This window comes from Cariama cristata, unplaced genomic scaffold, assembly GCF_000690535.1.
Source record: "Cariama cristata isolate BGI_N322 unplaced genomic scaffold, ASM69053v1 scaffold248, whole genome shotgun sequence".
NCBI lineage: Eukaryota > Metazoa > Chordata > Aves > Cariamiformes > Cariamidae > Cariama > Cariama cristata.
The window spans coordinates 21,885-44,484 of record NW_009629213.1 but is presented as its reverse complement, the minus strand read 5'-3'; the positions used below and the strand labels follow the sequence as shown (position 1 = coordinate 44,484).

Here is a 22,600-nt window from a genome sequence, read left to right as displayed (position 1 = left end):
CCAGGTTCCAGTTCAGAGCGTAGCACATCATTGTGTCTGTCCTTCAGGAATGGGCATCCAAGTTCCTGGAGCAGGTCCCTAGGAAGTGGATTTACAGTCGACATTCATATGCTGTCAAATACCTGTTTGTCAGTCACTTCCCTTCGGCCTGATGCAGGAGTGTTGATGTTCTGGAACAGGGATTGGCATCCTGTCTGGTGGAGAATCCCTTGGTCTGTCACCTGTTTCCCCTGAGGTGTGAAGGGACTAAACCGAGTGTGTTCTTGGCTTAACCTTGCTCTTTGTGTTCTTTCCTCAGCTGGGGAGTCCCCCTTGCCATTACAGTGGCGGCTGTTGCTCTGAAGAAGATTGGCTATGATGCCTCCAATGTTTCTGTGGGCTGGTGTTGGGTCAACTTGGATGCAGAGGATCGGGTCTTGTGGATGCTGCTAACGGGGAAAGTTTGGGAGATCCTGGCCTACGTCACTTTGCCGGTGCTCTACATTCTCATCAAGAAGCACATTAACAGAGCGGTGAGTGTTTTGCTGCCTTCAGCTTAGATTGGGAAGAAGATTGCTATGTGATTATATCCTCCCATGCTCTGAAGATTTAGCTGCATATTTAGCAGCTACACAGGCAGGAATTGCTTCATATACTACTGAAATGCACCTGCCGCTGGGAGAAGCGGTACCCCCGATTGAGCAGCCTACAGCATCACTACACAATGACTTAGCACAAGAAGAATGTAAAAGCCTTTTGAAAACTTAGAGGGGTTACGGGGTGTACATGAGTGAAATGTAAATCCTGCAGGAAGAACTGAAGCAGGATGTGAAGGACAAAATTCAGCTTTAATCAGTCTTCCACAGTTCCACTTGTACCAGGTCTGAGATTGGCGCCTGGACTTACCTAACCTCCGTCATTTTAGGATCTCTAATGATAGTTTGAGTTTATGAATACCTGTTTTGTACTAGCAGCATAAAGCCCCATTTGGAAGTCTGGGCACTAACGTAGCATTAGGCACCATGTGCATACACAATAGAGGAAGATGCCCTGTCCTAGGAGGGTTTCAGAATTCAGAGGCTTATTTGCTGCTGTGCCTGGTGAACACAAAGAATCCAGGCATCTAGGACGACACTGCATAATAGAGAAATCTGGATTGAGAGTGGCAGAAGGAACTACATCCAGAGATTCCTTTTTGGTCTAAGTTGTATTTAGGGGAAAAAACCCCACGTCTGCACAGTTGTCCTTCTGGAAAATCCTGCCACTGCAAACCTGCTTGCTGTGGTGCAGCTATGGCAGTTGTAGTTAGGGATAAACACAAATCTGGTTCGGGCAAGATCCCGCAGACGAGTTGGAAGAACAGCGTAGTCTTAAGCAATCCGCAGGGTCCTTGGCAAGAAGCGTTGGGAAGGGTTTGCTAGTGCCTGTCACCATCACCTGACATAAATCAGACGGGACGCTGTGTTCCAGCGGCTGTCAAAGATAGCAGCGTGACTGCCTGGAAACCTGACCTAGCCAGGCTCTTGCTCTGCCAGGGATTCTTGGGCACTCTGCTCTCCCTACCCCACTGCCAGCCCTGGCCCTCCTACAGAGCCGTGCTGAGGGCAGGCAGCTCCCTCTGCTTTCATCTGGGGGGGTCTGAGGGCTGGAGCAGCAGCACACGGGGCCTTCTGGACTGGAGCATCTCTCTTCTCATCCTTAGGGATTTTGCCAAGCCTGGTAGCCTCTTTACTGGCAGGAGGTCTCCCACTTCCAAGGAAGAGCAATAGGCAACCAGGGCTGGGTTTGGGCTGGATTCATGGCTGAAGTGGGTTTTGCAGTAGTGGCTCCTGCACAGTCTGAGAGGCAGGAGAAGTTATGGAAGTAGCTGTTGTGGGGGACACAGGCAGGGTGTGTGTACTAGGGGCTTTCCAAATGGAAAAGACTGCATGGGTGCGGATGGGAATCTGCACCGAAAGCCCTCGGCAGGGTTTGACTCGGGTCACCGTGCAGCGTTGTCATACAGCTCTGCTCTGGAGGAATAAGGTGTCAGGACTGGGAATACTGGCGTGAAGGAGAATATACGCATCCAGGTTGTGTATGCTATGTAGCCTTGATGGTGGGAGGCATAGTTTTCTGCAGGTCAGCTATCCTGAGATTTCATCTCTTCACCCACATGAACATCCTGGTGTTCAGCATCGTGTGTCCCAGCAGCTGCTCGGTGTGCTGCCTTCGCCTCCTCTCCCCCATCCGGCAGCCTGAGTGCATCCAGTAGCTTCTACCATCTGAAGGTCTCATGGACCTTACACTTCTAACCACCCTCATCCAGGGCACAGATCTCTGCTTTTTTTTTTACATGTGCTAGTAGTCTACGTTTACTGGCTTGTTGAAATCTATGGAAGCCCATTGCTGACAGCAGTATATGGTCAGAAATCAGGCGGCAGATTCTACACAAGCGTACTGAAGTAGTGGTTCACGTGGGCATAAATTCCTTGGGGAACTTGCTGGCTTTGGTCATGGTGAAGGCCAAAAGGTTGAATAGTTTGAGAAGGATGAGGCAGACTTCTCCCCATATATATATCTCTATATCTATCAAGAGACCTTCCCAAGGTCGAACCGCTCGCCGTGCATTTACAAAGTGGTGAAGGCAGCAGCAATGGGGCCAGGTCACTGACCCAGCGAAACTATTTTGTGAAGCACTGCATTTTTCTTTTTTTTTAACATTATTATGACCTGGTTTCTTGGCAGCTATGCAGTGATATTTGTTAATATAAAGCTTTAGTGGGACTTTTATAAGGGCCGCATATCCTTTATTTGCTACTCCTTGGCTTCAGCCGGAATGTTTGCGTTAGCAAGGGCAGAATGTGGCTGAAGGCTGGTGCTCGTAACTGTGTCCCTGGTATCTTCCCACAAGATGCAAAAATTTAGTTTGCTTCGGGAAGAAGCCCTGGAGCTAAATGTCCAATGTGTGTAGCTTTTTGTTCACGTTTTTGTCTCCCTCCCACCCTCCATGGAAGCACGCAGCGCTCTCAGAGTATCGCCCCATTCTGTCAAGAGCACCTGCATTTCAACCCCGGACTTCCATAGCAGATAAGAAGTTGATTCTCATCCCCATCATCTTTATCATCCTCCGCATCTGGAGCACTGTGCGATTCGTTCTGACCCTCTGTAACTCCCCTGCAGTGCAAAATTCAGTCCTGGTTGTCCTGCATGTAAGTATTTGCTAGGAACTGTGTTAGAAGGAGGATCTGGGAGGGAGATAAAGCTTTGTTACTCTTAGTATCACTTTTTTGTGGCCAGGATGCAGCACGTACTGGTAAAACTACATGCCTGCTGCAAGATCTGCTCCTGCAGCAAGTGTTGTCGGGGATGCTCAGCAGCAGCTCTCTCAGCATCTGGTGGCTACGGAGAATAACTGCAGTAGGAGAGCTGGGCGATGCTGGCGGCTTGTAGGAAAGGCAGGCTCAGACCAGAAATGTTGGGTGAATGTCCTTCAGCAGGGCTCAGCCTGCTCCTTCCCTAGACAAGGCCATAGAAACAGCAAACCACAAGAGCCATCTGGTCTGCTTTTGGGTGCAAGGTTGATTTTTCCGAATCTGTTTTTCTCGTTTAGGTGGAAGTTGCTGACTGTCAGTTGGGCGGTACTGTAGCTGGCCTGGCATGATGTTTGCTCTTCTCTGGGGGTGCCTGTAGGAACGGCACTGATTAATTCCTTTCTTGCCCTTGCAGGGAATTGGTAACACGTTCCAAGGAGGTGCCAACTGCATTATGTTTGTCCTCTGTACACGAGTGGTCCGGACTCGGCTGTTTTCCTCCGTTTGCTGTTGCCACTACGATGAGTTGAATTGGCGTTTGCAAAGCTCGAGCGGCTGCTGGCAGCATCCAGAACCCCACAAGACCAAGGATGTGCCAGGCCCTGAGCAGACGAAACCCCTGCTTTCCAGCACCTGAGCCTGGGCTGCCTACATCTCAGTGTTGATTTCTTCTTCCTTGGTAAAAATCTGGTGTGAGTCTTTCCTCCTGCCCTGCCTGTGCACAGCTTCATGATACGAGGGGTGGGGAACAGCTGTCAGTAAGCAGTTGACAGAGCTGCCGCTGTTGGGGGGTTCCCTGTCTGACTCTGCAGCAGCTCCCCATCATGTTCCTTTGGGGTGAAAGCATTTCTAGAACTGATCCACTCCCCTCCCCTGTGAGCTGGGGCAGTGTCTGTTACTCAGGCCTGTAAAATGAGGAAACAGACTGCAAGGACAGGACACCAGTGAGAACTCAAGAGGAGGAAGTAGTGGCTGCTTTTGATGTAAAATACCATGCACACATACATTTGTTCAGTAGTGCACAGTTCAGATGTATTTAGTAACCCAAGTACCCCCCATAAGGTAATGCAATCTCCACTCCCCATCATCATCAAAAGAAAATGAAAGTTAAGTGATTCATCCAAGCTTATGTAGAAAATCTGTTAGAACAAAAACTTGACAGAAGCCCTTCATCATTTCTGGTGCAAGATTGGACACTGATGTCCTTGCATTGGTCTAGTAGTGTAAGCAGTTGTTTCCTTGCGTTGACCTCCTGAGTGATGGTTGCAGAGCATATAGGGGTGTCAGACTTAATATTTTTAAGAGCACGTGGGGTTGGGGTGCTGTGTGGGTTTCTGTCTATGAAGCAGATATCGATAGCACTCTCTTCAGTAACAGAGTGTGGCTGAAGGAGGTAAAAACCTAGACCAGCTATCCTGACCGCTTAGGTAAATGTAAACTGATGTGCTGGGAACTGCTGTCTCTTCCGAAAGAGTACGAAACCCTGTGTACTTCTGCAGTTAGACTTACCTTGCAGGTCACCCCCAGTAAAAAGGGCTGAGTCTGAAAGGCAGCAAGCCTGCCTGGGTCGCGGGGCACGGCAGGGGCTGAGCATCCTGGAAAGCAAGCTGTGCATTGGGTATGGTAGGTCCCTGAGCACATCTATTTCTTGTCCTCTCAGACCACAAAGCCCAAAAAAACAAAGGATTTTTTTTTAATCAGTTGACAATTTCTTCTAATTTGTAGAACAAGTTTTTGCGAAAAGAACAGGGGCCTCATGAATTGCCTGGGGAGAGAGGGCGGCTGTCAGGCTCCCCGTGCTCCAGGCACCCAGCTGTTCAAAAACTGCTCTTGATAGTTTAGTTTTAGTCATTTTAACAGCATGCAGAACAGTTAAATGATACAGTGCTCTCATGGAACTATAGGCAGAAGTGAGTTCTGTTATTCCCTAAATTGAAGACTTGGCATTAACTTTATTGCTATATTAACCTATTTAAGCCCCCTTGTACACAGGCTGTGTAAACATGGGAAGGTGGAGCCCTCAAGAGCTCATTACCCCGTTTCGTGGGGCTGTAGAGGGGCTCCGTTCTTTAGCATCCCTAGAGTCTTTGAAGGGTAGATGTAAGCATCTTATCTCTGGCATAGATGACTTCAAGAGGTTTTTCTTTCTTTCAAAAGGCTTATTTGAACTTGTAAAAGCTAAGTAGGAACCTCGGTAGCTCAACCTTGTGTTAATCCCACGTGTCTTGGAAAGAGGAGCTATGTTAAAAACGTCTTGCAGAAAGGCGGGATAGTAAATCTTAAATTTTATGAGACTTTGAATTGTGCCGTGGTCAGTTTTTTGGAGCCAGCCCTGAAGAGAGAAAGTAAAATTGTCACGAATTTGGCTTAAGGGAAAACAAAACAAAACATCACAAATACACACACACACCCCCCAAAACCACAAAAAAAATCCCGAATCAAAACAGATCCCTTGTTCTCAGTTTGCCTTTTTCCATAACAGAGCTCTGAGAAATGCTTTTGGAGGAATGTGCAGCTCGACAGAATTAGTTTTCCTGCTCCCAGGGGTTCGGGGAGGCATGCTGGTTTGCAAAGGCCAGCTGTTGGCGATAGCAGCGGTGCTGATACAAGTGGAAAGTCTCTGGCCATCTTCATGTCGGCAAGGACAGAGAAAGAAAACCAGCCAGCAGAGAGCCTTAGAGGTGTCCGTAGTTCCTAACACTGAAGCTGACTTATCAGAAGTGGGATAATAGGGGAGGTGATGTGCAGAAATGCTTGGCTGCTCCTGGCAGGTCCCCCTCGGTCTCAGGCATGAAGTGCAGGGTTGGTGCTGGAGTGAAGTTCTCCCTACAGCCTCAGTTGTCTGGGAAGATGACTCTGAACTCTTTCCTGTCAGGCATGGACTGGAGAATTTTAACTCGGATGTTTCTGAAGGTGGCTGAGGGTGGGGTACCTGGCTGTGCTTTAGGAATGGGTCCATCACACCTGTTTTCAGCTGCAAGTTGACGTCCCCACACCTTGAGCTGCAGCAAGCCTGTTGTCCTGGCTCAGGGCAAAGCTGTGCACACTGGCTGCAGGAAGATGGGACAGTCCTGGATTTTAACTGGGCTTTGTTTTGAGCAGATGCGGGATCATTCTGGAGTCCCACAGAGGGAGCTGAAGCCTGGGGAAATGCACGGCTGGAGTAGTTGAGCGAATGGTAGAGGTCCGTCTCCTTCTCGGCTTTGATCTTGGACGTTGCTCAGGATCCTCTGGAAGATGCTGTTTGCCTGTCCCTCAACTTGCTGGTTTTCTTCCCTCCTTCCCCTCACTCTGCACTATAAATCTTAGAAATTGTTTGAGGTTTTGCTTTTCTGTCTAAGGCAACTGTGTTGTGAGTTCTGGGGTGAACAAATATCATGGTGACAGGAAAGCTTCAGGAGCTGCTGAAAAGGACTATCCTGGGCGTGGATTTCAGTCCTAGTGTGTGAGGTCTTCCAGGGAGCTCCAGATTGGCTCCTGTTCTTTACTTGAATATGGACAGTAGTGTGCAAACATGCTTGTTTTGGGGTGGTGATGGACGGTTCCTCTTGATGGTTTATTCCTCCTCCTTCGTGTTTAGGGGTCGTCATCATCATCAGGGTTTGTGGTGGCAGCATGATTATTACCTCCTGAGGAAATCTGAACTCTGCAGACTCCTTGGTGCTCAGGGATATCTGGGTATACCACCCCAGCCTCCAGCAAGGACAGCCCTCACCACCAGCAAGACGGTGCCTGCCGTGTGCTCTGGACATCAGATGTCCTCTGCCGAAGCACAGGCTACAGTCTCTTCTTGCTTCGGGAGTGTTGTATCGGGGAGGGGATGGATTTTTGTTTGCTATTTGGAGATAGTGTTTTACCTTATTTACTGCTCCTCTGTTGTTTTGAAATATTTTCTCCAACTTTTACAAAATAAAGTTTTGTTTCTTTACCAAGATGATGTTCAAGCCTGTTGTGATGGGTCTCAGCACCTTGGAGAATTTGGATGAGAAACTGCTGCAAGATCTTCCTTCAGGTTTCTTTGGTGTCTACCTTAAAGACTGAGGCATGTACAGGAAGACAAATCTTTTCTGCCTGTTTGTAGATAAGTTCCTCTTCCTACCTTTTTTAACACGTATAGAAATTTAAACCTTTCGTCACTTTGAGCAACCTTTTCACCAGTATGCATGGTTATAGTTCATTCTTACTGGCCTATTGCTATGCACTGTGAAAAGACCTCTGAGAAGTGAGTAGGTGAGTCGTGTTTCCCTTCGGCTCAGTTACCTGATAGCCACAGTCCATGAGGTCCTGTGAGATTACAAATGTTATGTATTCATGAGATCACTAATTGCGCTTTCTCCAGATGAGGCCAGGCTCTAAGGTAAGTGGGACTAATGTTGGGAAGAGCTGGTGCCATCCCAGGAATTGTCCAAATAAAGAAAACTCAATTACAAGGAAAAAAACCTGAGGCATGCTTTTTAAGTTGCCTTGTGACTCCAACTTGCGAATGAACTTTTCTCAGAATAGATTCAGACTTTCTTGGCTGTTTCACAGGGCTGGAAGCAGCCGAGACCCCTGGTGTAATAAGTGGGGCTGGACCATGGCTGTATTCCCAACCAACTGAGCGATAGTGTCTGTTACGACTGGGGAGCTCTGGACTGAGGACAATAAAGAGCAAAGGGCTGTATCTAAGATATTTACAACATTTTCCTTGTTCTTGGGGCTTTCAGCTCTTTTACCAGTACTGTTGATACTGATTTGGTCACTGCAAAGTCCTGTTCTCCTTTCTTCCCTTCTTGTCTCCTTCCCAAGACTTGAATCTAACCGTGCAAGAAGATCCTTGGCTCTAGGAGTGAACCGAGGTTCTGTAGTGGAGGAGGATTTGGGCGATGTCAGTTTTACTTTAAAACCTAGAAGTTGCGTGTTTAGTGAACCATCTATTTGCAAGAAAAGAATAAATCTTGTTGCTAAAGCAGAGGAGCATCTTAGAAAGTAATTTCTGGTTGTGCCACTACTATCTTCCCTTCTCATCATGAAGAGCAGTTACAGAGATGACACCAGAGTACCCTAATGCTGCCAAACCTGATGTATTATGCCACCATAATTCTTGCAAACAAGTAGCTCCTGCTGCTCAGCAGCAGTGTGAATGTCTGTTGTGCTGCACTGAATCCCACGTATCTTGTAGTTGTGCAACCCTATAGGGAACCGCAGAAATCAATGCAGAATGGCACGAGCTGGCGAAAGGTGGGTCTTGGCTGGCACACTCGGTATTTCTGTCTGTCCTGGATAGAAAAATGAACCCACTAAGGTCCAAGAGTGCAGTGTGGGTATTTTAACAGTCAGGTGCTTCTGCTGCACAAAGTGCAGATGGAGATTTAATATCCAAGCATTCCAACACTTCCTGAAGCATCTTCTGGATCGCACAACCCTGCCGCAGAGAAAGGACCACACGGTTCGCAGACCAGCTTACCGGATTGTGATATGGTGAGTTTACAGATCTGTCTGCTCCTTTGTTTTTCTTATGGGGATGCATCTGTGTGCCTGAGGCGCTTCTGAGATGGTCTCAGAGAGCAGCAGTGGAAAAGGAAGAAGGCTGGCAGGATGCTACATAGCATTGCCCTTGTACAGCAAAAATAGGGTCTCGTTTACTTCTGAGTTCGAGTCTCATGTCCGCTACTGTTTACCTGCGCAGTGTGCTTATTTAGGCAGCAGCCTCCTTTCCTACTGCTAGGGGATCAGACTGCCATGCCTGCCTCTTGCTTAGTTGGCTGGAAGCCATTTGTGCAGCTGGTGAAAGCAGTATCTGTATATGACTAATTTGCAGGTAAATAATTTGTTATTTAAAGTGTTGTTTGACCTTGAGGCCCCAGTTGTAGCTCAGGACTGCATATGATATTGAATTAGCCTAGACTGAACAAGCACTGCCTTTCCAAAATGCAGGTGAAAAGGATGCTAATGTCACTCTTCTGGACATACACTGTGGGATGTCTCCTTACCGCAAGCATTGCAATCGGCGTACTGCAGCATGGCTGACTGCCAGCTCCTGATCTAACCATCACTTTTCTATAGCTCACCGCTAATGTTCTCCAGCAGGTATATTGCCCAGAAAACTAAGCCTCCCCTCTGAATTATTTTTGCGAAAAATATCAGGGTTTCATAGGATCCAGCTTTAAGCACAGGCAATGGGGCTGAGTGTCAATAATTCCCTGCCCACGTGCACAGGAGCTCTTACCATGCGATGACCAAGTGCAGAGGAGAGAAGGAAAGGAGCTGAGTTCATGGCTTCAGGCAAATGCACTCCGGGGTGAAGAGTAGATGTTAAGAAGCTTAATATGCGCTGTAGCTGAAATTGAAAATGTGCTCGTAAAATTGGCTCTCCCTAATTGTTGCTGGCTCTGGTCTTTGCCCAAGTCCAACAGGATCTCAGCTGTTGAAGAAATTAGTTATACCCCTGCAATTGCCTTGAAAGTTCAAGGAGAAGGTCATTCACCATCCTATCTCCCTTCATTGGTCTCTTCTAAGATCATACCAGTGCCAATTACTACCTTAGGGATGTCGTTACCAGATTCTTGCTGTGATTGGCAAATATTCAAACTGTTGTGCTGCCATAAGCAAATATTTACTCTGATGAAGGATTTCTGATGGCAAACATGCATGTCCTGTTTGATTTCTGTATGTGTGTCAAGATTATTTCTTTAGGTTTGGGGAAGCAGTTTAAAGACCATGATATAGAGAATTCAATTCACCTTTCTTACCATTACCAAGCATCAGAGTGGCTGTCATTGTGTCAAGAGCTTGCAGAAGAATGATACTGTCTTTGAAGAACAGGAATTGAGTGAAAGAAATCTGTCCTCTGCAATTTCCCCACCCCTGGAGCAGAACAACTCACTTTCCACTTTCCCTCTTCTGGCGAAAGATCTGTGAAAGTGAGAAGTAAACGAGTTGCTGAGCGAGCTATGACCTGTCCCATTTGGTTTGGGGTGCTTTGAGCAATGTTTGAAGGCAGCATGGGAAGAACTGAGAGTGTCTCTGTTAGTGGCAGCTAGCTACATGCCCTCAATGGAAATGCAGAGGAAGGTAGAGGAAGATGAGTTACGGGTGAAATGAATATCCTGGTTTCCACCTCTCTTCAGTGAAGTGTCTGTCCCACCATGATAGGTGGGACTATGAAGCAGGAGTAGGTCCTGAAAGACATGAGAGTGTTCTTCAGGTGTGATCCGCTGTCAAAATACCCTAGCAAACAGCATCCTTAAGGACGTTAACTTATAACACCGATTTTAGAGCAGGATGCTTTCCCCTGGAGGCACAGAGGCTGTAACCGGTCAAAGAATGCATGCGGGACACGTGAACAACGGCTGTTTCTCAAGAGGATGCGTTTTTTTAAGCTGGCTGTTAGAGATAAACAGACCAATAATAAGGTTTGGTTCCAGTTTTGCCGGCTGCTGGGGTTATCTGTGAACTTTACATTTCTCTGATAAATTCTAGAACTTGTAGTCAACTATTAACCAAGTCCTGTACTGTTCAAAGTACTCCCAGAGCGCAGGAGGTTAATACTAAGCCAGCAACACGTGGTTCACGTTGCATGTAGAGGGAAAGGAGTTAACGGGCTTTGGTGGGAGAAACAGTGTGTTCTGTGCCCTGTCAAAAACACCAATTTGAGAGGATGAGGAGAGGATGAACCTGTTCTCTGCGAACTGCAAAGTGCCCTGAGCAACTTGGTAGGCGCAAGGTAGGACAGGGAGCAGTATTTCGGCCCAAGGGCGGGTATGCAATTTGTGGCTGCAGGAAAGTTAATACGGTTCAGTTTTATCGCTGTGGTGGCCCATGGCAAACACCCCCTCTGCTGCCAAGGCGGCACCCACAGAATGCCCGTGATCTCCAGGCTGGCAGGGCGGCAGCTCTAGTGCTGTAGACTTATCTTCTCTGTGTGTATAGCGCTGGGGGAAAAAAGCTCATTTATCAGCTTTTTGCGATAAATCTGCCCCTTCTAGTTGGGCAGGTGAGCCCGTTTCCCCCTTGCTTGGCAGCCCCTCTGTTTTGAGTCAGGATCTGGCAAAAGAACATTTAACATAGCGGCGACAGACTTGAACAAGGAACAGAAAGAGAAGACATGAGGGAGTCACGCGGAGCAAGGGAAGGATCAGACAACAACTGATTTCGGCTGATAGAGCTTGTCGTGGATTGGGTGTTTTCTGAAAAGCCACAGAGGGAGATTTTCTGTGTAGGGCGTTTCCATCCCCTGCGTTGTCTGTTTTGGCTATAAAAGCCTGTACTCGGCGTCTGTGATTCAAACACCAAAATGAAGCTGAAACAAGAGAGGCGGGAGACCTTTGACTACCACGAAGGTTCAAAGGGGGTAAGTACGCTGGACTCGATACTTCCAACTTGAGCCTCTCACAGAGATAGAGCAAGCTATTTGAGATCTGCAGGTACTTGTAGGGGAAGGAGAAGACCAAGATCTTTTGGGCTCACGTGCCCACAACTGATCTCACAGGCAGAGCAGAGACATACGTTCTTGAACCCACTTGATGTCTGTCTGCAGTGTAGCGTTGCTCCGAGTCTCACGATTTTCTCTTTGCCTGTAGCTGACCTACCGTGTAACTTCTGCGTGACTTTCCCCTTCTCTGTGTGAATTTTCTTTCCTGCTTTCTAACCGGTGTTGGGCTGCCGATGCTTCTGGGTGGGGGCCGCCTTTCACAGCAGCGTTTTTGTGGGATCTTGCACAACACAATGCTTGTGTACGCCAGAGGTTTTCCTAAAAGTGCTGAATGTGAATAATTAACAGCAGGGGCTCTTTTGAGCTCCTGGGATTTGTTTAATGAGAGCAAGGCAGCCTGCTTTTCATCAGCAATGTGAGAATGTCAACAATCTGCTCCTAGAAAATGTACTTGGAAGCCTCAGCTTCCTCCTGATCCTTACTCCGAGATCAACTTGAATTTTGATCTCCTAATTGGTCTAATTGGCTTCAGTGGCAGTTGGATTAGATCCATAAACAGCTTGATCATGAAAGGTGGGAGGCAGAACAAGCCCGCATGTGAAAGCAGAACAAATGAACAGGAAAGGGATTTTTGCCACCTCATGTAAAATATCTAAATATCTTATTTTTAAAAGCTTTCCTCTGCTAATAGCCTGTGTTATTTCAATAACTAATGTTGGAAAGAGAATAATTGCATACAACTTTTCTCCCTGTGGGGTGGTATTCTAAGAATGATAATTTTGAGGATTATTCATCATCCAAACGATCCATCAATACCAGGAAAGAATAGAAGGAATTACTGTAATGACTATGTGCAAATCAAGCAAAATAAGATAAGTTATAATGAAAACAACCCATTGGGCTTTCTTTATGCAGTAACACAAAGTGTAGAACACAGAAGGCAAGTCTTAGGGTATTTCTTTGTTTTTGCTGAGTGCTGTTTATGCCTAAAAGCCAAACCTGCTTCTAAGGTGTTGTTCGTCTGTTTTCTTTCCCATCTGCAGAAAATGACAATTTTGCTTGCGGTGGCAACCCTGATATCTGCATTTGGATCTTCTTTCCAGTATGGCTACAACGTATCTGTGATCAATGCTCCAGCTCCGGTAGGTTGGACTGTGGAGTGGACCATGACTTAAGAGCAGGTTTACAAACAAAACAAGGCAGGAGCGTAACAGTCGGTGATGGGTGTTTGTGGGAGGATGCTCGTTCTTCTCCGTGCTTTGAATCGCTGGGCACCTGGTGAGAAGCGGTTGCCCAGGAAAGGAAAGGGAGGCCGTTAAGGCGTATAACGCTGCTGTTCAGACTTTGTGCCTAGGAGAGACGTGGCATGAGAAATGCCTTCCCCTCTGGAAACCAGGCAAACCCTAGAAGGCATACTTGTAGTACCCCATAAGGATAACTTGTAGTAACAGTTAGCTAGTCCAAGCTTCTCCATCCCTCTCTTGCATTCATGTTCCAACACGGCCATTCTGGTTTTTATCAAGACACTTGTTTAGAGCTTTATGGCATTTGTTAACTCGCCTTCATAGCATGAAAGTTTTACTGTGCTAAACATGCTCTGTGTATCATTCCAGTACATGCAAGACTTTTACAACCGAACCTACTTCAACAGGACTGGAGTGCCTATGGACAGTGGCTTTCAGACGCTGCTCTGGTCTCTCACTGTGTCCATGTTCCCTCTGGGTGGCTTCTTTGGGTCCCTCATGGTGTGGCCTCTGGTGAACAAATGTGGCCGGTACGTGACAGTGGTGTTTAAGGTCCTTCACCAACAGCTTGCTGGGTTCAGATAAGGCTTGCCTCACCGGTCGCACCAGCTTGCCAAGCCCTTCAGGAGCATGACTGTGTCCCGCACCCCTTGATGGTAAGGCAGATGGGCCGGTGATTCATTGCTGGACTTGGCAATACGTGTTGTCTCCCATGTGTGGAAGCATTTATATGGTCTCAATACACTCAAGGCCAGGCGGTGTGCTGGGCACTGAGCCAGGTAGACAGCAATGATGAAAGTCCTGGGCTGGGGTCTGAGATCAGATCCAGCTTCTGCTGTTTGGGTTTCCTGAGAAACTTCAGTTCTTTCTTGAAGCCTTCATTGTCTGCAGGAAAAATGGGACAGTCGCCGTCTTTGGGATTAGTCTCTGGGATGGTGATTCGTTTGAGTTTTGGACAGTATAACACGGAGAGGATCGATCTGATACTGGGCCTCAGAAAAATTAAACTGAATCTTTCTGCTCTTCTACAACTTTGCAGAAAGGGCACTTTGCTGATAAGTAACGCCTTCTCCATTACTGCCGCAGTCCTTATGGGATCCGCAGAAGTAGCAAAAACCTTTGAAATAATCATCTTTTCACGTGTTATCATGGGAATATATGCTGGTAAGTGGATGGTAATGGGAGAGCAATAAATATATTCTTGGCTATGTAAAGGTTCTTTATTCTCACAGCAGGTGGTTTCACAGTAGCATGTTTTAGCCATACATCTGCGTAACAATGCTGTACTTGCTTGACCTCACTTGAGCTGTGGACGTGGTGTCTGGGGAGGGAAGCCGCTGAGCCAAGCCAGCCTGCTCCAGGCAGCCCTGCTGTATTCGGGGCCCCTCTGGGACAGGGCTTGTTGATCAGCGTAGGTCTGAAGAGTTAGAAAGCCACTGTTACTTGAATGCAGTAGTCCAGGAGGCACTGCTAGCGTGTTTTGATCTGGGCAATTAAAAGTCTGATTATAGTGTGAACTTAAAACGCTACACCTCATGAGTTTGGTAATGTTTTCTGGTTGCTTTAGTACTTGTTGCCATGCCTTTTGGCTTTCAGATAACAGCTTGATCACCTTTGTAACTCTAAGCTCCTGAAGGCTAGGAACTTTGGAAATGTAAGATAAGAGTCTCATGTGGTCATTTGACTCCAGGCGTTTGGGTTTTGCCTGCCAGGATTTACAGTGTAAGCAGGGGAGCTGGCAGCTGGTTGGGGTTACTGTGGGTAACCATGCAATGTTCCTCAAAATAACCTGTGTCCTCAGCGTCCTGTTAGAACAGAAATACCTATTCCAGCGTGCTACCTGTAAGAGACCTCAAACCAGCAAAGCTCTCTGCAAAGCATTACTGAGCAATGAAAGAAGTAGTGGATTTTTAAAAGCCAGCAAGAAGTCACATCCTTCCACCCTCACATGGGCTTGTTTGGATACCGATTTCTTTTCTTGTTTTAGAGGAAGTAGAAATTGCTCCCTTACACTTGGAGTTGGTTTCCAAACCTAAAGTAGCACAACCACTTTTCTTTGCATGTATTGTGTTGAAGTACTTGGCAGACCCCGCAGCGAGAAAGCTACTTTTAGGAAGATGAACACAGAGAGCCCCCAAATCATCTGCCGGCTCTGTAGGAAAAACAGGCTACTGCTAGCCTTCTTGGACTCCTAAAATGCTTGGCTGCTGAGCAGTTAATAAGCTCAAAACACCAGAAGGTGGGTAGGTTGCACTCCCAAGGCCAGAGTTTCTGAGGGTACCAGATGCAGTGATGGATTTTTGTACCTTTCCATGTACGGAGTGAACCAGTGCCACATTATTTTTTTTGTCCCACCTTTCACTGAAGAGTGAGGAAAACCTGGCCAGTGAATAAGCTGTGTATAAGAGGACATTAAATCTTCAGGTGGAGCAGAAGGGCTTGAGTGTGAGGTTTCCATATGTGCTGTGGTGCAGCAGGGATCACTTTGGTCTCATGCCAGAAAAGGCGTCTTATTGCAGATGGTGAGTGTGCTGACACCAGGCAGCTCCACATCTAAGATTGTTTTCTAACCACTAGGTCTGGCTTCCAATGTGGTTCCCATGTTCCTTGGAGAAGTGTCCCCCAGAAATCTGAGAGGTGCTATTGGGGTAGTACCCCAGCTCTTCATCACCGTTGGGATCCTTGTAGCTCAGATCCTCGGTCTCAACAGAATCCTTGGGAATGCCAAAGGTAAAGCCCTGGCTCAGGGCCTATCTGTGGGCTCTGCAGGGGAAAGGTTTCTCACGGCGGTCACCTTGTCTCACTTGTTGCAGGCTGGCCCGTGCTGCTGGGGCTCACTGGGATCCCATCAGTAATTCAGCTCCTTATATTGCCCTTTTGCCCTGAGAGTCCCAGATATCTGCTGATACAAATGGGCAATGAAAAGCAAGCACGACAAGGTACAGTATCATCTTTTAATGAAAGGGGAGGTGGAATGGAATAGATCTGATGGTGGGACATGACCAACAGCAACCAACAGTGAAGCAAGCGAGTGTGAAATTCTTCATTGATGTGTTGCTGGTGGATGCAATTCCTGCAACGTTGCTCCTTTCTCTGCACATGTGAATCCCTGGCTTCCCACCATGGAAGCCCTGGTGCCCATGGTTTACGTATTCTGTCTTGATTTGAAGCAGGAGAGCTCACTGTGGACCTGCTCTCTGGGGTCCATAACTCACCTTTCTCTCCCAACTAGCTCTGCGGAAGCTGAGAGGCTGCGATGATGTGGATGATGAGATAGAAGAAATGCGCCAGGAAGACCAGTCAGAAAAGGAAGAAGGACATTTCTCTGTATGCAGCCTGTGCACCTTCAGAGGCTTGCGATGGCAGCTCATCTCGATCATTGTCATGATGATGGGCCAGCAGCTCTCTGGGGTTAATGCGGTGAGTGGGAAGGCATGTGGGAAAGGCCAGCGCGGTGAGTCGTAAAGGGATGGGACTTTAGGGTGGATGATGTGGGGCAGTGCTGACACTGGAGCTAAAGCCTAGGACACAGGAGTACGCCTTCATCAGGGACACGTCACGTTGTGGTGGGTTGACCCTGGCCAGTACCGAATCCAGTACCCATCTGTACTAGATACAGAGTCAAGCTGTCCTGTTAAGGATAGTTTGGACGTTTTTAGAGTAAGGTGCTTGTGCCTGGATCCAAACACCAACATCTCCAGAAATGAAAGAATTCAGTTCTCAGGCTTCTGTGTACCAGTTCTGGGTTGTAAAAGCAGCCAAAATGGGGTTCCCGTGTTCTGCCTTTGGCCACATCTAAACACAGCTGTGGTTTTACTGCAGGTCTTCTACTACGCAGACAGAATCTTCCTGTCGGCAGGTGTGGACAGCAGCAATGTTCAGTATGTCACTGTGTCGATAGGTGCCGTCAACGTTGTCATGACTTTGCTTGCTGTAAGTTTCTGTTAAGGCTCTTGGAGTTCTTGCTTGTCCAGTCTCCCCGTCTGTCACTGTTCAAATGGGGTTGTTATTTACACATACTGTGAGCTGCTTTGCACCACAGATGCCCTGCAGCGTCCCTTGGTTGAAGGTAGCTATGTTAACCAAAGTGATTAATCGTGCTGATTTCTCACACGCCTCGGCAGTTTTCAATCTCTGGCCTCCAGGCTGATGTGCCCTCCTCTTGCTGTCTGGAGTTACCATGCAGGGCTTCCACCCTGTTCTCACAGGGACTGGGTACTGAAGAATGGCCTGCCCTATTCTCTCGGGGTTATTGACACTTTGTGCTGGTTTTGCCATGTTCCTGGGTGACTTCATGCCCACAATCCACCAGTCGGTGGTGGAAATTTCACTGAATTTCTTAAAAGACAAAGACTACCTTAATAAACTTTGCTGGAATAAGTGCTGTGCCCCAGGTGTCTGGTCTATCACCCTCTTCTGTGTCTCAGGTTTTCATCGTGGAATCCCTGGGGAGACGAATCCTTCTCCTTGCTGGCTTTGGGTTGTGCTGTGTCTCCTGTGCAGTGTTAACTTTGGCCCTCAATCTCCAGGTGCGTGTTTGAATGACTTGGGTGATCCTACCTATGCATTTCTGGACCTTCCAGGGAATGGGCCATTGCTATATTTTCTTCTACACCCTTGGCAGGAGGGGACAGTATGAAACGTCTCTGTACTTGTATATCTACCTAAAGTAAACCCAGGAAAAGCTATGATCCTGCTTGTCTGAATACAACTTCCAGTCCATTATGTTCATAATACCTGTTGCATCCATGTGTTGGAAGCAGGAGTCATACCCAGGCTATGAGTTTTTCCTGGCCCAGTATGGGCATACCTGGCAACGGAGGGTGATGCTGGCTTTAGAATACCCTCAAATCTTACTGCAAATAGTGCCTTGAATACAACTTCCAGTCCATTATGTTCATAATACCTGTTGCATCCATGTGTTGGAAGCAGGAGTCATACCCAGGCTATGATTTTTCCTGGCCAAGTATGGGCATACCTGGCAATGGAGGGTGATGCTAGCTTTAGAATACCCTCAAATCTTACTGCAAATAGTGCCTTGAATGTGTTGGTGATGTTCAGATAGGAACCACATGTAACCTGTGATGAAATTCTTCACAGACCACTGTCTCATGGATGTCTTACCTCAGCATAGTGTGTGTCATTGTTTACATCATCGGACATGCTATCGGAGCCAGTAAGTATGCGTCGTCTGCTCCAGTCTCCTCCACAAGTTGGGTGAAGCCAGGTTCAATTTCAAATCAAAAGCTTTGTGGAGCTAATCCCAGGAAACGGAATTTCTTCTCTGTGTGGCCGTGCACCTTGCTGATACTCAGCTAGGCTTGTTTGTGTTCCAGGGGTTGGCTGGCTGTGTCTGTGAGGCAGGGGAGCATCTGGCTTTCAAGAGGAAAAGCAAAGGCAGAATTGTGCTTGTGCCTGAGACTTCCCCCAGTTAGATCTGGAGCAAAACGACAATAGTGAGCCTTACCAACTGGGCAGAGACGTTGTTTGCTTGCATCTGTAGGCAACAAACCAAATCAGAAGCGACTGAAACGATACGTGTGGCCCTGCAGATCACTTTGTAGAAAGGAGATGTGCGGATGAATGTGGATATTGGAAAGGTTTTTTCCCCGACTCAGCTTCTCAGCGTGGTAGAGTTGTCTGTTTAGCTTGGAAAGCCCAGCCAGACCCTTGCTGGATGCAGCAACGCGGTTTTGAAACTCCTGTAGAGGTTTCACTGGCAGATGGAATTACATATAACCTTTCCTGTTCCATTTATGCCAGCGGGCAGACTCAAGTGCCAGGGGCAGGGAGATTGCTGGAGGGAGAAGAGCAGGTCAGCTGGACCCTGTCAAGGAGAGCACGGTCTGTTTCTGCTTAACCGTGCCGTGGGGCGGCAGTGCAGGGCACGGGTCTGAGGGCTTCTTCCTTCCGTGAGTCGTTTGTCCAACACCTGCATGTGCTGGGCTCTTTCTTTGTGTTTAATTTTTTAAGAAGCAATGGCTTGCTTAGTTGTTCCTCGTGGGGTGCTCTCTGGAGAGACAGTTTGTGTTCATTAGACTTGTTTTACAGTTTATGCTGGAGATGGGTTCATGGCTAAGGTCCAGCTGTAGGAGAGAAGAGGCCGATTGCTGTGTGTGAGCTTAGGCCAGTCATTTAATTGCTCTGTTCTGTTTGGGGTTTTTTTGTTAATTTAATCCCTTATTTGATTTATTGGGTGTTTCCAAACACTTGTGGTTTAGAAACCATTGCCTGCCACTGAAATGAACAGTGGAATCTAGGAATTTGGAGTCGGGGAGTAGCCTTTGGGATTTCCAAATGTGCAACTACCTTCCAGGTCCAATTCCTTTTGTGATGATCACCGAGATGTTCCTGCAGTCATCCCGGCCTGCAGCATTCATGGTGGGTGGCTCTGTGCACTGGCTGTGCAACTTCACCGTGGGGCTTGTGTTCCTCTACATGGAGGTAAGATGCAATCACACGACGGGGCAAGACGCCAACTTAAAATTAGTAACTTCACCCCTATGTTCTTACAGAGAGCCTTTTTAATCCTGAGAGCTGTAAATGCCCAAGTTGGTTCCCAGTACCTGTACGCAGGATTATTATATTAAGAGCAAGAAACTGATGTTAGCATTTTTTTATCACATCTCTCTGTTGCACATGCTTTAAAAGCAAGCAGTTACTTTTCCAGGTGAATGTCCGATCCTGAATTCAGGAGCGTGGAAAAGAATGCGAATTCCCCATTGTCCATGGGGAGATGGTGGTGGGGTGTGTGTCTTGGGGACCCAGTTCTAGCTTTGGATCTCTAGGTCACCAGTTGAACTTGATCCCCAGCAGCAGTGACCCATAAACTGCTACAGCTGCTGATTTTAGCCTGTGCAAAGGCAGATGGTGAGTGTAGCTTGATTTATGTAACAGACCCTCACTCTCCTTTTCCAGTAAATCCATGGTGGTTTCCAGTAAATCCATGGTGGTGGTATGAGAAGACAGAATCTAGAACCACCCCTAACTTCTAGTCATTCAGCTTAAACTATGTGCACATCACTGTGGCTGCTGGTTTTTATAGCTATTGCAAGGGTTCAAATTATTACATGTGCAATTCATGTAACGTACACAACCAAAGTATTGCCCTGACCCCTGCTCCGTCTTCTTTCATTGCCTTAGGCTGGATTGGGGCCCTACAGCTTCCTCATCTTCTGTGCCATCTGCCTCGCCACTATAGTTTATATCTTCTTTATTGTTCCTGAGACCAAGAACAAAACCTTCATGGAAATCAACAGGATTATGGCCAAGAGGAACAAGGTGGAGATACAGGAAGACAAAGAAGAGCTTAAGGATATCTGCGCTCTCCCAGGTGGGCAGGCAGAGAAGACAGTAATCTCCAGCAGTGAGATGTGACCCAGCCTAGGGTTTGGCCTGGCCCAGGCATTTTTCAGGATCTGTTCAGCCAGATTTATCATTTGAAACTGATCTTCATTCAGACCTTCTGCAAACTTTCCACAACACGAGTTCCTAAACAAGCCATTGTGTCTTGAGAGTGTTGTCGTTGTGAGCAATTAGCGGGGCTGTTCTGCTTCAGGGCACAGCCACTGCCAAGGCAAATTACCCATTCGTGGTGTCTGTCCCTGATGTCCTGACTGACACATCTCAGGTGACACAAGCCAGCACTTGGGCTGGGTTTTGGTCAGTCCTGTGCAAGGAATGCACTATATTCCCCTGAGGAGCTGTCATTCATGTATTTGAGGGTGCAGTATGGGTGATGCCCGGTCTTTGGTGCTCTGGGGTGGAGAGAGTGTCAGTTACTTTGTTAGATGGGCTGATTATGGCATTTACCCTCTGTCCTGGTTTGGCTAAAACAGGGCTATTTTCTCCTTTCAGGAGTTTTTCTTTCAGTTAAATCCCTTTTAAGTAACTGCACTTTCTGAAAGTACAGCTACATGTTTTTCAGACACTGTGTTTCAAGCCTCATAACGCTTGATGTTTATAGTTGCTACTGCAGTATCAGTAGGATTGGTATGCAGAAAGGCCCATGTTTATACTTAGCCCCATGAAAACCAAGGCCACTGCTCGCCCTCTTTTGCTAAGCAAGTAAAAAGTCGTAAAAGGGTCGCACCTGCGGAAGAGAGCCCAGTTTTAGCCAAACCAGGACACCCTGTCAACACTTGTCCTTCCTTTGTGTGCTTCAAGGGACTGCTAAACTGGAAATGCATATCACTACCACCTCACCCCTACCCTGCTCACCCAACTCTCTCCTTCAAATCAAACCTAGTCCTCAGGTGTTGCTGAGTCCTTCCAAAGCCTTATTCTTGAGGTTAGGAGTCCTCCATTGGGCTGATGCTTATTCAGAACCAGTTTATACCCATTTGTTTCAGTGGCACTCTAGTCTTTGAGGTATTTACCACATTTCACTCCCTAGTGTTTACACTTCAGTTGCCAAAGAGAAGCAATCCTTCTCTTAATCGTTTAATAACCCCCATATCCCCGCTGGTTGAAGCTCATTCGTCCCACAGAGGTTCATGGTACTGAACTCGGTGAGAACATCCCTGTTGTGTTGGAGGAGTCAAATTCAGGTTGATTCCTGTGCAGTGGGCTACAGGTGGGAGCCTGTGTTTGCAAACATGTCCAAACTTGTCTATAGCTTGTCACATCGAGTTGCTTCAATTTAGTTTTTTGAAATAACTCATCTCTCAGGTACGTGAAACCACTTCATAAAAAAAATCTTCAAATGCTTTAGAGCTTGGTCCTGCTACTGGTTTCAGGTTGTGTCCCATAAGGGCATCATTCCACCTGAAGGCTAAATTGGTTTGGAAAAGTTCTGAGTCTAAGGACTAATGCTGGCTTTCAGAAGAAAGTAAAGCACACACTGATAAAAATGGAGGATTTCTTAGAGTATTTATTAGCTTAAGGGGTTTTGGGGTTAATTATGGCATAATTTAACATGGGGAAATTCAATGTAATTATGCTGGGCTGCTGCCCTCTGTTTGGAAAAATGCAGAATTGTTGAACAGCCTGGCATGGATTTTGTGTTTTTGGTGGAGACAGTCCTTCGCATGATTTACTTTAACTGTAGAAAATGAGTTTGATACCTTCTCTCAAACTTGTGATGTACACATGTCAAAGAAGCTGGTTCCATGCTCTGTGTCTACGTCCATTTACAGAAAAGAAGGCATGCCACTGCTCAAAGCACAAGGGTCGCATAGGAGCCGCAGTTGATCCTGCAAGGGCTTTATGTACCCTTTCCTATGTGATATGTCTGCAGGGGAAGGGGTGGTGACTTGAGGGTGAGAAATAGGAAGGAAGGACGCATGCAGGGAAGGTGGTGAGAAATTGAGACTGGGTGAAGGATGTGAGAGAAATTTTATTTGAGAAAGTTGCTCCTTTGACCAAAGAGAGTGGCTCTTTGGCATGTAGGAAGATCTATGTACGGGGACCTAAATCAGACTCCTGGGGGGAGATGTGGTAATGCAAGGTGCTGGACTGTGGCAAGTTCTGGTCTGTTCTTTGCCTCTATCCCACCGATGGAGGCTTTGCTCTTTGGAAGAATGACCTGGAACACACTAGCAGGTGCGCAGTGAGCCTATACAAAGCAGAAGGAGAAACAAGCACATAAACGAAGTTTTTTCTCAGTTTTCTCAGTTTTTCCCAGCAAGCAGTTTAGATTCTTCCACTGCCTTAAAAAAAAAAAGTGGGGG

At 47.1% G+C, this 22,600-nt stretch overlaps 2 protein-coding genes across 2 annotated transcripts; both read left to right on the top strand.

Annotated features, from left to right (window-relative positions):
• Positions 1 to 298: 298 nt before the first annotated feature.
• GPR157 (G protein-coupled receptor 157) lies at positions 299 to 3,909 on the top strand (the record flags this gene model as incomplete). The annotated part of the gene is made up of 3 exons (XM_009705065.1): positions 299 to 512; positions 2,976 to 3,170; positions 3,688 to 3,909. Coding segments are annotated over 3 exons (631 nt in total), but the record flags the coding sequence as incomplete, so codon positions are not given.
• Positions 3,910 to 11,547: 7,638 nt separating this feature from the next.
• LOC104155704 (solute carrier family 2, facilitated glucose transporter member 5-like) lies at positions 11,548 to 20,306 on the top strand. The gene is made up of 12 exons (XM_009705063.1): positions 11,548 to 11,604; positions 12,729 to 12,827; positions 13,299 to 13,459; positions 13,969 to 14,093; positions 15,507 to 15,659; positions 15,743 to 15,868; positions 16,162 to 16,349; positions 16,752 to 16,862; positions 17,357 to 17,458; positions 18,030 to 18,105; positions 19,246 to 19,373; positions 20,073 to 20,306. Exons 1-12 carry the CDS (start codon positions 11,548 to 11,550, stop codon positions 20,304 to 20,306), a joined length of 1,560 nt encoding a protein of 519 aa, XP_009703365.1.
• Positions 20,307 to 22,600: the final 2,294 nt, after the last annotated feature.